Raw genomic sequence first — 12527 nt, forward strand, 5'->3', positions numbered from 1 at the left:
GCTTTCGCGGAACCTGCGGCCGCCCCTTCCTCCCGGCGGCGGCGGCGGCAGCGCCGGGGCTCGGCTTTACTTTATTCCGTGGAGTTTTACCTCGGTTTAGCGCCTGCTTTCTGCTTTGCACCCGCCCCCCGAGGCTTTGCACCGACCCCCGAGGCCGTGCCCCGGCGGGCAGCCCCAGGTGAGGCGGCGGCGGCGCCGCGCTCCGCACGCCGGGCTCGCCTTAACCCCTGGCCCCGGCGGGGCGGGAGGGCGCGGCGAGGGGCGCGGGGCGGCGGGCGCGGGGCGGCGGGCGGCGCTAGGACCGCGCGGGCGGCGGCGGCGGCCATGGCGGGCCGCGCAAGGGCGGCGCGGCCCAATGAGGGCCGAGGGGCGGGGCGCGCGCTCCTGACCAGTCAGGCGCCGGCCCGGTTGCCTTATAAGGCGCGCGGTCGCCATGGCGACGCGCGCTGAGTTGCAGCAGCCGTGTCAAAGTTCACTCTCCCGCCAGCGGGGCGAGCGGCCGGCGGGGAGCGCGCTCGCCGCTCCTCGGCCCACACGCCGCCCGCACCGCCCGCCCGCCCCGCCCCGCGCCGCCCCTCCCCGCCGCCGCGAGGGGAGGGGAGCGGGGGGGAGCCCCCGCTTCTTTTTATTTTGGGGCGGGGGGGGGAGAGCGCTGGCGCGCTCTCCCCGTGGTGATTTTTTTCCCCTCCTCCCTCCCTCCCCGGCTGAGGAACGATGCTGCGCGCTGGGTTATGATCCTTCCCTCTCTCTCTCTCCCTCCTCCTCCTCCTCCTCCTCCTCCTCTCCTCCTCCTCCTCCTCCTCCTCCTCCTCCTCCTCCTCCTCCTCCCGCTCCCCTCTTTTATCATCCTGGCTGGCTGGGCGCTGCTGCGCTGGCGAGTTGACTCCTTCCCTCCCCCCCGCCCCGCGGCCCCCCTCCCCCTGCCCGCGCCGTGAGCACCGGCGGCGCGGAGGCGAGAGCCCACTTGCGAGGCGGCAGAAGCAGCATAAGGCAGCGCGGCGGCGGCGGCAGCGGCGGCGGGAGCGGCGGCGGCGGGAGCGGCGGCAGCAGCACCCGAGCGGCGGCGGGAGCGGGAGCGGCGGCGGGGACGCGGCGCGGCGGGAGCGGCGAACCGGCGGAGCGGGGCAGAGCAGAGCGGCGGCGCCGGAGAGGAGGAGGAGGAGGAACAAATAAACAATCATAATAATAATTCATAATAATCGTAATCATAACGATAATAAGAATTTTTTTATAAAACAAAAAAAAAAAAAAGAGAGCGAGGAGGAGGAGGAGAAAAAAAAAGCCAACAGCCCCCCCACACCCCCGAGCCCAAAAGAGGGAGCGAGAGAGAGCAAGAGCGCAGCGGCCGGGCGGAGCGGCGGAGAGGAAGAATTAAAGCGAGCGAAGGAGGGAGGAGAGACAGAGCAGAGAGAGAGAGAGAGGAGGAAAGAGGAGGAGGAGGAAAAAAAAGCCCACAAAAACAAAGCGATCGCAGTTGATGTTGCTGCTGCAAGCTGGACTTCCAAAAACTACGGCGAGACCGACCGCTCTCCGCGCCGAGAAGAGTCTCCTCTGCTGTGCGTGTTTTTTTCCGCTGTGTGTGTAATCTTTAACCTTTTATTCATTCTTATTTTGATGGCTTTCCTGAATGGCTGACTGCGAGCTTCCCTGGACCTGGCCCCCAGACACCCGCCTCTCCTCCTTCAACTACTCTGCTGCAGATCAGCTCTAAGAGAGAGAGAGGGAGATCTTTGAAGAGATTTTTTTTTTTCTCCTCTCTCTCTCTCTCTCTCTCCCCCTCTCTCCCCCACCCCCACCACCCCTTTACTTTGCTCTCCTGGAGCCCAGACAATCGACTCGCACCTCACCCCCCCGCACACACACCTCCATCGCCCCGTGCTTCTGCACCTTCGCCGGTACCGGGAGATCCCCCCCACCCCGACCCTCCAGAAAAAAAAAAAAAAAAAAAAAAAAAAAGGAAAAAAAAAAAAAAAGAGAGGGGGAAAGAGAGAGAGAGAGAGAGAGGGGAGGACAAAAAATAAAAAGACTGCTGCAAAGCTGATCTGAAAAGCAAAGCAAACAAACTTTGAAAATAAAGGGGGAACAGGAAGTTTGGCAACGGTGTCCAATAGATATGGCAATGGTAGTCGGTGCGTGGCGAGACCCCCAGGACGATGTGCCCGGAGCTCAGGGAACGCAGCCTTCGCAAGCCCCGCCGGTGCAGGGACCCCCGGCCGGGGCCCCGCACACCCCACAGACCCCGGGGCCCGGGGGCCCTCCCAGTACGCCAGCCCAGACCAACCCGCCGAGCCAGCAGAACCAAGGAGACAAGCAGCAGCAGCAGCAGCACATTGAATGTGTGGTTTGTGGGGACAAGTCTAGTGGCAAACATTATGGCCAGTTTACCTGCGAGGGTTGCAAGAGTTTCTTCAAGCGGAGTGTAAGGAGGAATCTCAGCTACACTTGTCGTGCCAACAGGAACTGTCCCATTGACCAGCACCACCGCAATCAGTGTCAGTACTGCCGCCTCAAAAAATGCCTCAAAGTTGGCATGAGACGGGAAGGTATTGGGATTTCATTTGTTTTGCAATTTTTTTTCACTCGCTGCGTTTTGGGGTTTGTTTGGTTTTCTTTTTTTTTTATTATTTTTAAGTAATATATATAATTACTCTTAATATTTTTAACCTCCTTCTCCAAACCCCAAACCCAACCAGAACCTTTCCTCCCCCCCACCCACCCCCCTCAAATAAACCAGCCAGAAACTTTCTCGTAATGAAAGAAAGCGGTGTTGGGGAGGGTGGGCAGGGAGGCAGGGGCTCTCGCATGCTTTCTCCTGCACTCGTAATTGATTTGTGTTTGTTTTGATTTTGCTGATGGAGGTTTATTGAAAGTGGATTTTTAGTTTCACGCTGCTTAGGAGCGAGATGATGATTCTGACGTGTGGTTACTTTTCCTTCGTGTTTCCTCCTGCATGCTCAGCCTTAGCCCCCGTCCCCCGAGCAGCCCTGTGTGTGTGTGTCTGTGCCTCTGTGTGCACACACACACGGAGCCTCCCGAGATGCACACACACACACACACACACACATATATATCCTCCAGCACCCTGCCTTAGATTGCAATTTTACACAGGCGGTTCAAATTACTATTACAATGGGACTCACCCTACCGAGGCTCTACAGCACTCCACTGTGGATTTCCAGCCGGATTTTTCCTCCTTTAAAAATATATGTACACACACACATCTCCACGCGTGTGTGTGTATATACACACTGCAGTGTGCCTGCCTTCACTGGTTGTTATTACCTCACTTTTCTCCTCTTCCTCTTATTTTCTTGTTCCTCCAGGAGAGGCAGGAGGGGGTAGAAGGGGTGGGGTGGGGGGTTTAGGGAGCAGTCCAGAAGTAAGTGTGGGGTGCTCGGATCTCTGCAAGTGGAGTCTTTGTGATATAAAATTAGACGGGAAATGTGAGCCTGCAGTTTTCCAGTGCGTGCTCTGTGTCTGGACGCTGCTATGTAGGTTAAGGGTGAGGGGGCTTGGGACTCGCCGGGCTCCTCTCTTTGTGTTTCTGCAAGAGTAACTAACCTTGGAATACAGGCGATAACAAATATAAATCAAGCACATTTTTAGGCGTTCTCCCTTCTTGTCGTCTCTCTGCCTCTGAGCCCTTTTTCTCTTTCCTTTTTCTCTCGCTGTCACCGTGTAAATTTATTAACAAAATGAAAGGCCCACTTTCCATGGGCAGCGGGGGAAGGTGCCTTTGGATAATGCCCTCAGCCTCACCAGGGGACCTGCCGGGGATGTTGTGGGGTGATTTCGCCTCCTTTGGTATTTTTTACGAGAGTGGGGATATATAATACCAGCAGCAACAATGTATTCAGTGGGCGAGAAACGCGTGTGGGACCAGAGCCGGGGATTTCGAACTGAAGTGTTTCTTCCTTCTCCTCTCCTCCCTCCCCATCCCGCTCCCCCAGCCTCAAATCAATGAGCTGGTTTAGATGTAATGGAGAAAAAACACACAAAGACGTATCCTGCACCCCTTGAAGGAGGGGGTGGCGGTGGAGGGGAGGGGGGAAATAACTGAACTGAGGTGTGTTTTGGGAAGTGAGGAGCTGGGCTCCCGCAGCAGCCCTGGCCGAGCCCACAGTGTCCCTCAGCTTTTATTGTTGCTTTGACTTGACCCGAGAACTGCAGAGCCTTAGAGCGGGGCTGGGGCTGAACTCTGACTGGGAAAATGCATGCTCCCCCTGAAGCTGGCCGGGTCCGGGGTCACACAGGCACGCACAAGCACACAAAGCAGGCTGTATTTGAACCGATGGTCGCAATTCAGATATTAATAGCTGTAGTTTCTTCTTTATTTACTGCAGCGGTCCAGAGGGGCAGAATGCCACCCACACAGCCAACTCATGGTCAGTTCGCCTTGACAAATGGGGACCCTCTCAACTGCCATTCCTACCTATCCGGATATATCTCCCTTCTTCTGAGAGCAGAGCCCTACCCCACCTCCCGCTTTGGCAGTCAGTGCATGCAACCCAACAACATCATGGGCATCGAGAACATTTGTGAACTGGCAGCTAGGATGCTCTTCAGCGCGGTGGAGTGGGCCAGGAATATCCCCTTCTTCCCAGACCTCCAGATCACAGACCAGGTGGCCCTCCTGAGGCTGACCTGGAGCGAGTTATTTGTCCTCAACGCTGCCCAGTGCTCCATGCCCCTCCACGTAGCTCCGCTCCTGGCAGCTGCTGGCCTTCACGCTTCGCCAATGTCTGCTGACCGAGTGGTCGCCTTTATGGACCACATACGAATCTTCCAAGAGCAAGTAGAAAAACTGAAAGCATTGCATGTCGACTCTGCAGAATATAGCTGTTTAAAGGCCATAGTCCTCTTCACCTCAGGTAGGCGGCATTTCTTTGCTCCTTTTTTTTCTCCTTCCCCGGGCCCCCCTTGAGAACTGTTTGCTCTTGCAAAGTGTTATTGCCTGCACCCCATCCCCGCTCCCTGCCCCCTGAGAACCAGCGCGGTCTCTTTTCCTTTTAGGAAGTGGTGCCCTGTGCTCTCCCCTTCAGGGCCTCGGATCCGAGCATCCTATCTTCCAGGGAGTGCAAATCAGAAAAATAAAATAAAAATAAAATGCACACACACACACTTTTTTTTTTTTTTTTAAGAAAAAAACAGGCAGCCAAAATACACCCCAACCCTAGCTTGGGTAATGCTGGGGACTGTGAAAGAAGGGGGCCTGGGAAGAGGCACCCATTCGCCACGAGAGACTGCGCTCTTCCCATTGAAAATAATATTTTATTTAACAGTATAGCTCTGGGTTGTTGCATTTAATGACACGCATCCGAACAGCAGCAAAATCTGTTTGATGTTGTTAAATACAAGTCGTCCTATCAGTGAAACCACTTTAAAAAGAGGATCATTTTATGGGCAGCCAGGAAGGAAAAAAAGCCCTGAAGGATTAAAAATTGAATTTAAAAAAAAAAAAAAAAGTTAAATGCGCAAAGCTGAGTTTAAAATATGTTCCCTGCCATCCCATAAAATAAAATAAATCAACTTTGCAAAGAGCTGTCTCTGATTTAAACAGAATGTGGCAGTGAGCAGTTCTGTGTCATTTAAGCTAAGGGGAAAAGTTTGCATTTGTACCCAGCAGGAACTGCATAGTCCAAAGCGAGTAGCGGGTGCGAAAAGATCATTACCATAAGTAGACAGGGATAGTATGGAAAAGTAAGAGGAGGCTGAAGCTGCCGCTCTGCAGTGTAATTCCGGGGTGGCACAACCATGACTCTCCCGAGGAAAAGACCTCGAGGTGTTTCTTAGATAATCAAAGAGGGGAGGGGGGGGGAAATATGTGTCAACTTTTGCTGCCTAGAAATAGTGCATGAGTTATAAAGCAATAATTGAGTGCGTTGTGAAATCTAATTAGCTTGCACTAGAGTTTAACCTGAGTGAGTAATAATCCTGATATTAACTCTGGAGGCTAAATTTTTTTTTTTTTTTCTTCTGAGGGGAAAAAAAAAAATCTGCTCGCTAATTTGTGCAATACGTTATCTCAGATCACTAACTTTGAGGCTGCACCGGCAACCCAGTGTGCTGGAGCCCTCGAAGTTCGGGGATTAAATTTAAAAATACATATATTTCATCTGTAACTCATTTGGACGTTTGGGAAAGTGGCCACGCGATAAACATATGAATGGAAGCAGGACCTGCAAAATAATTACTCATCAGAGTTTTTTAAAGCCTGATATCAGGAAACAGGAAAAAAATGTAGTTTATGTGGGAAAAGAAGGGCTCACAATCCATTCCTTGTTGTGTTAAAGGGGGTCTGGGGAACGAAGTCATTTTCTGGACTTTGTCCAGGTTCTGGGTCGTGACCTAAACTTCCTTTTATATATTATTGCTTTACACATAAAAAACTTCTCCTTTTTTTTTCCTCCCCCCCCAAATTACTCGTGCTAAATCCTAAGGTGATCAATGAGCAGGGCACATCTAGCCACAGGGAGACAGGGATCCCGAATGGGAAGGGGTGCCCGTGGGGTGCTTATTTTATTTTTCTGTCGTTTTTCTAGGATGCATTTTCCTCTCCCTCGCTCAGCCGCTCAGCGAGGATCCCACACACACTCACATCCCTCCCCAGCCCCTGCCCAGCTCACACCCACACCGAGGAGTTTATTTCCAATCCTGCCTTTTCTCCCAAATCACTTTTTTTTTTCTTTTTTTTTCTTTTTTTTTTTTTTTTTAGCCTTCTGAGAAAACAATCGTCCGATCCTGTCGTAACTGTTTAATTTATGACTATTTTCAAAATGTGAGGCCTGGCGTGTAAATTGCCTCCCAACTAGATAAACGTTTCTTGTTATCTGATTCTGGGGAAGACAGCCGCATGCAAAAAAATATAGGGTGATGCTTGCAGCTTCTGCAGCACCCCAATAACCTCCCTGATGTAAAGCAGACGCACATAGATGCATATAATGTTTGCTGCAGCCTCTTTTAAGAGGGAGGGGGGAAAAATCTGGGTTCTAATGACTCGCAGAATATGCATGTGTTAGCCCTGTGCCTAGGAAAGCCACAGGGAGGTCAGGTCACAACCTGTGCTCTTTCAGCACAGACGTCTCTGATTTAAAGGGAACTTATTGTATTTTAGCGTATCAGGAAAAAAAAAAAAAAAAAAGAAAAAAATGTCCAGACCCTATCAGGGAGTTTTCTTCTTGTAAGGGCCTTTAGGTTTAAAAAGAAGAAGAAGAGGAAAAAAAAAGAGGGGGGAGTGGAGGGGGGGGAAGAAAGAAAGAGAAAAGAAAAGAGGGGGGAAAAGAAACAGCTCAAATGAACAGAGAGATCACAGTTTGCATGGCTGCCTCTGAATAGGCTAAACTGACAAGATCAGTTTTAAAGGGCCACTTAAATCAGTTTCAAAGACTGAAGAAAAACGCGTTGTCTTCTTTGGGGGAGAATCTGTTGCTGGATCCGGGGCGCCATTATCTTTGGCTGGGCCAGTTTTTTATTATTATTATGATTTCTATCACTATGAGTAGTATTCCTTCTCATCACAGGGCTAGGCTCTCCCCAATTATTTTCCGAGGAGGGGGGGGGTGTGGAGAAATAGTGGCTCCCTTTCCCCCCTTTCGACTCAAGCCTTCCCCGCCCCCCCAGCCTTTCCCCCAAAAAATACAGATATATGAAATGAAGCTTGGCCAGCACCTCCTTGCCAACCTCTCAGGTCTGTTGTGCCATTAGAAATCTCGACTCTGGGAGCTGTGCTCAGTCCTAAAGGAGACCCTCTAGATGAGAGAGAAATACAAACACACACACATGCACAGAGAGATTGTCCCTTTTGGTAAAACCCACTTAAACTCTGGGGGGCGAGGTGATGGCGCACAATCGACTCTTAAACCTAGAAATTTAGAAAAAAAATCAAATTAAAAATTAAAAAAAAAAAAAAAGAAAAACCACCAAAACCTTTTTAATCTGATGATTGCTTTCTTTTTTTTTTTTTATTTTTTTTCTTTTTTTTTTTTTTTTAATACACTTTCTTCTAGATGCCTGTGGTCTCTCTGATGTAGCCCATGTTGAAAGTTTACAGGAGAAGTCACAGTGTGCTTTGGAAGAGTATGTTAGGAGCCAGTATCCCAACCAGCCAACACGATTCGGGAAGCTATTACTACGTCTCCCCTCCCTTCGCACTGTCTCCTCTTCTGTCATAGAGCAATTGTTTTTCGTCCGTTTGGTAGGTAAAACCCCCATAGAAACCCTAATCAGGGATATGTTACTGTCTGGCAGCAGTTTTAACTGGCCTTACATGTCCATTCAATAAAACATTTGAGAGAGAAAAAAAAAACAAAACAACAAAACAAAAATTTTAAAAAAATTTCAAAATTGAGAAGGGAGATGAGAGTGAAAGGAAAGCAAATGACATTTGGGTTCTGGTTGTTTCTTAAATTTCCTTCTGCTAAGAAAGGATGTAAAAGGATGTTACAAGTTTGCTAAGAGAAGACAGGAAAAAATTAATGGACTGTGAATTAAAAAAAGAGACTGTCAAATGAACTTTTACAGAATGCATTAAAAACTCCCATGTTCTTCAGAAAAAAAACTTGCTACTTATCATTTTTTTTGTAAAAAATAAAAAAGAGGGAAAGAAAAAAAGAAAGAAGAAGAAAAGAAACGATGGTGGGCTTTTTCTTTTTTTCTTTTTTCTTCTTTTTTTTTCTTTTTTTTTGGGGTAAACTTTTTAAAAAATCTCGCTTAAAGTGCATTTAAAGGAAATTTGGAGAAAATTAGCAGAACGGAAGAAAGTAAGTCTTTTTTTTCCAAATTATTAATTGTCCTATGTGTCTATGTACCTATAGCTGTTCTTTTTTGTATTTTTCTGGTTTCAAACCAGTTTATTCTGTGGTTCTATAATAATTTTTGATATAACCTTGGCTTCTTTAAAAAAAAATAAACTGTGTATCCTTAAAAATATATGTTCTGAAAGAATTAAAACTGAGTCCACGAAAGTATCATAGGAAGAAAGGAAAAGAGAAAAAAAAAACCCTTCAACAACACAATGATGGAAGCGCACTTAAGGTGGTGACCCAAAATCTAGCTTGAAGCTGAGAGAGCTATAATTATATAGACCCGAATGAACCACACGTGTCATATAACTCCCCCCAAATCTAGGTTTTTTGATATTTCGGACAGAAAATGAACTGTGGGGATTTATTATAGGTAGAAGGATTTTGTGTCCAAGACACACTACGGTTTTGATTTAAAAAAAAACAAGCAAACAAGCAAAGTGAACTTTTGTAATTTGAATTGGGTTCCACATAGTTCATCATGAATTGTTATTAAACTCCTCTATCTGTTTGTATATTTGCAAGCCCTTTGTATTATAATAATTGTTGATATTTTCCCTTTTTAAAAAATACCATTGAAATCAGCATGACAAAATAACACTGTTGGCACTTATAGATAACGTGATTGATTCAGTATCTTAGAGTTTACAGTTTTGTGTTTAAAAAAACTGAAGGTTTTTTTTTTTTTTTTTAAGTGCAACATTTCTGTATACTGTAAAAGTTATAATAACTGAACTGTTTGGTCGAGTCTTTGTGTGTTATATTCCAAGGAAAATTGAAAGTATTCAGAAATTAAAATATTATTTGATATCTGAAACTTGTTTGGCTGTCATAAATGTCTTTCAGAAACCACCTTACTTCTCTATAATTTGCAGTCATTTAAGTCCATAGGCGATTGATTTGTTTACTTGTCACAGTAAGTTTGTAGCAGATGTATTGTAGTGTATTTACCTGTTTAATTCCGGGATGGGGGAGGAGGACTTAAGTTCGTGGTTTATCTCTGGTTTTAGGAAGTTCTATGCTGAAATGGTAAACCATCAACCCCCATTCATCTAATCCTCCTGTTAATTAAAAATGGATTTTCTGGAAAAAAAAAAAAAAAGGCCCTTATTTTTGTCACACTTAAGTGCCTGCGTAGGAAAGGTATTGTTGTGAAAAAGTATTAGAAATCTGGAGATCAGTATCTATTTTATGATCAGAATGGGGCGAAAAATCTTTTGTAAATGTCTGACATACGCGCACAAGATCATTCAAGCAAGGTAATAGCAGTATTGTAAATATAGGTCAGTTGTTTGCAATGAGTTTTCTTTAAGTATGTGTGATTTTTTATAATACTCCGTAGTTGCCATCTATCGTTGTCATTGAGAGGTCTTCAAATGGAGTGGCTTTAGCTTCTAGCACTGAGGAGTCGGTTTTTAATGTATATATACTCTCAAGTGGATTTTTTTTTTCCTACCTTAGACTGTGAAAGCATGACCACAGGTCATCTCTCTCTATTACATATGGGCTATATGTCTGTGTGTATCCTGGCACACAGACACGCGTGGGCGTCCATGGATGTCCCCTGTGTAGGCACAGGGCCCTCTCCTGCAGCCCTGGCACAGGCACTGCTCCCACCGGGAGTGGGACCTGCCTGGGCGGGTGGCATAGGACCGGACACACCACTGGGGAATTGAGTGCTATCCCGAGCAGACAAAAAAAAAAAAAAAAAATAACCCAACCCAACCCAAACCTGAAGGAAGGCAAGATGATGTGGTTTTGCAAGGGGTTGATATTTTATTTTGTGTGTGTGCATGTCATTTATTTTTTTTTCTTTTCTTTCTCTCTCCCCCCGCCCGCCCTTCCCTTGGTCTATAGCAGATGCTTTGTATGTGAAAGCTTGCAATTTTGTTCTTGTCTGAGGCTTCCCCCTCTCCCTTTTTACCACACGTAACTACACCATGTTGTGGTTTCACAAAAAGAGAGAGAGGGAGGGAGGGAGATCATTCTGTAAAGTCGATTAAACCCTGATCTTTAGTGTGTTCCAGTTAGACACATCTGTACTGGGGGCTGAGGGGCGTATGACTGTGAATTTGAGCAGAGTTTTACATCTGAATCATGGCTCCTTTTCTATAAATATATAAATATATATAAATATATAAATATACTATTATTGCAGGGGAATTGCTGACCTCTAGATTTAGCTTTTTCTATTGCAAGTGCTATCCATGTGAGTGTGTGTGTGTGAAGTTTTTATGCTTACTAAGAACACAGGATCTTGACTTGTTTGTTTGGTGTTAGTTTATTGTAAACAACCATTTGTTGTAAATTGTTATTGGCATTAAATTATAATTTATGATTTTCAAATCCAAAACATTCTCTGCTTTTTATGTTTTAAAGCCTGTAAGCTATCTCTGTATTTATAAGTTTCTTGCAGCGAGCTTTGGTTCACAGAGAATAATAGTAAACAGAAAATGCACCAGGGTTAAATAAAAACACACACACACACACACACACACACACGCACACACACAAGCCCCGTGTATATATGTTTGGAATGTTCAGAGGAGGATTTGTTTAGGGACTTCAGTTAGTTTTAAGTTTATAGCATTTAAAGAAAGTTTTTCTTTTCATGCTGAGTTAGAACAAAAGATCTATCCAAAGATTGAATTGGACAAAAGAGGAGGGTTGGGATCGAGAAGCTTGCTCTATGTTGAATTGAGGAGATCTTTTTTTTTTTTTTTTTTAAGAAAAGGAAAGAAAAAAAAAAAAAAAAAAGCTGTTAAACATGGCGACTCTTTCCCTTTAAGTCTCTAATTTACTTTTTTTTCCTTGCGGTTCCCCCCTTCCCAACCTTCCTTTTTATTATATTTTCTGCTTTAATCTGATCTTAGCTCGCTCTATTCCTTCCCCCCACCCCTGCCACCGGGACTGGCAGGGCAAGACCCAAAGGCGACCCGGAACGACAGCGAGAGCTGCGGAGCCGCCCGCGGTGCAACCCACAGCTCGGGAAAGGTCTTCTTCACCCCCCCTTCCCCTTCCTCCTCCTCCTCTCGTCTGCTCTCCCCTCCCCGCCGCGGCTCTCCCAAACCTCCCCCGGGCCCGCCGGGGGGGCGGCGGCCCTGCGGGGCGCGGAGGGGGCGCGGGAGGAGGCGGCTCCCCAAGTTCAGACAAAAGCGGGGGCTGGGGCCGGAGGAGGCGCCGGGCGGGCGGTGCCAGCCCGCGCGTGTGAGCGTGTGTGTGTCTGTGTGTGTGCGTGCGCGAGTGTGCGAGTGTCTGGGTGTGTGTGCGCGTCTCTGTCTCTGTGTGTGTGTGCCTGCCTGCGCGGGTGCGGGGCCGTGCGCGGGGCTCGCCCGCGGGACCGCGCCGCCGGGCCGGGCCGGTGGGAGGTTTGGAGGTTTGCAGGAGGAGCGGGGGGCGCGCGGCGCTGCGCGGCCGCGGGGGCGACGCGTGGGAAAGTCCGCGGCGGCGGGTCCGATGAGCTCAGCCAACATGGCGGCCCCGGCCCCGCCGCTCGCCCCGCGCAGCCGGGGGGGCCCCGCGGCCCCGCTCCGCGCCGGGCGCAGCGCTCGGGGGCGGCCGGAGCGGCCGGGCCGCAGACGGGGCCGGGGCCGGGGCCGGGGCCGCGGCCGCGGGCGGCGTTTCCCCCGGAGCCCGTATCCCATCCGCATGTCAATGACCTGTGGAAGCATCTCCCCCGTGCGAGCGCGGCGCGGTGCAGCGGGGTCACACCGACCCCGGGTGGGA

General features: G+C 48.4%; 1 protein-coding gene across 2 annotated transcripts in view; it reads left to right on the forward strand.

The window, feature by feature from the left end:
- NR2F2 (nuclear receptor subfamily 2 group F member 2) overlaps nt 1-9618 on the forward strand; it is a 13210-nt gene extending 3592 nt beyond the window's left edge. The window contains exons 1-3 of one of the 2 annotated variants that reach the window (XM_032123344.1): nt 1976-2543; nt 4344-4871; nt 8007-9618. In XM_032123344.1, the coding sequence (XP_031979235.1) occupies nt 2114-2543; nt 4344-4871; nt 8007-8281 (1233 nt within the window). In that variant the 5' untranslated portion in view covers nt 1976-2113 and the 3' untranslated portion in view covers nt 8282-9618. Of the gene's footprint in view, nt 1-1975; nt 2544-4343; nt 4872-8006 lie in introns of those variants that run through there. The other variant, XM_032123345.1, reaches the window with a different exon arrangement.
- The last annotated feature ends 2909 nt before the right edge of the window (nt 9619-12527 follow it).

The sequence above is a fragment of the Corvus moneduloides genome, chromosome 13 (assembly GCF_009650955.1).
Source record: "Corvus moneduloides isolate bCorMon1 chromosome 13, bCorMon1.pri, whole genome shotgun sequence".
Classification (NCBI taxonomy): Eukaryota; Metazoa; Chordata; class Aves; order Passeriformes; family Corvidae; genus Corvus; species Corvus moneduloides.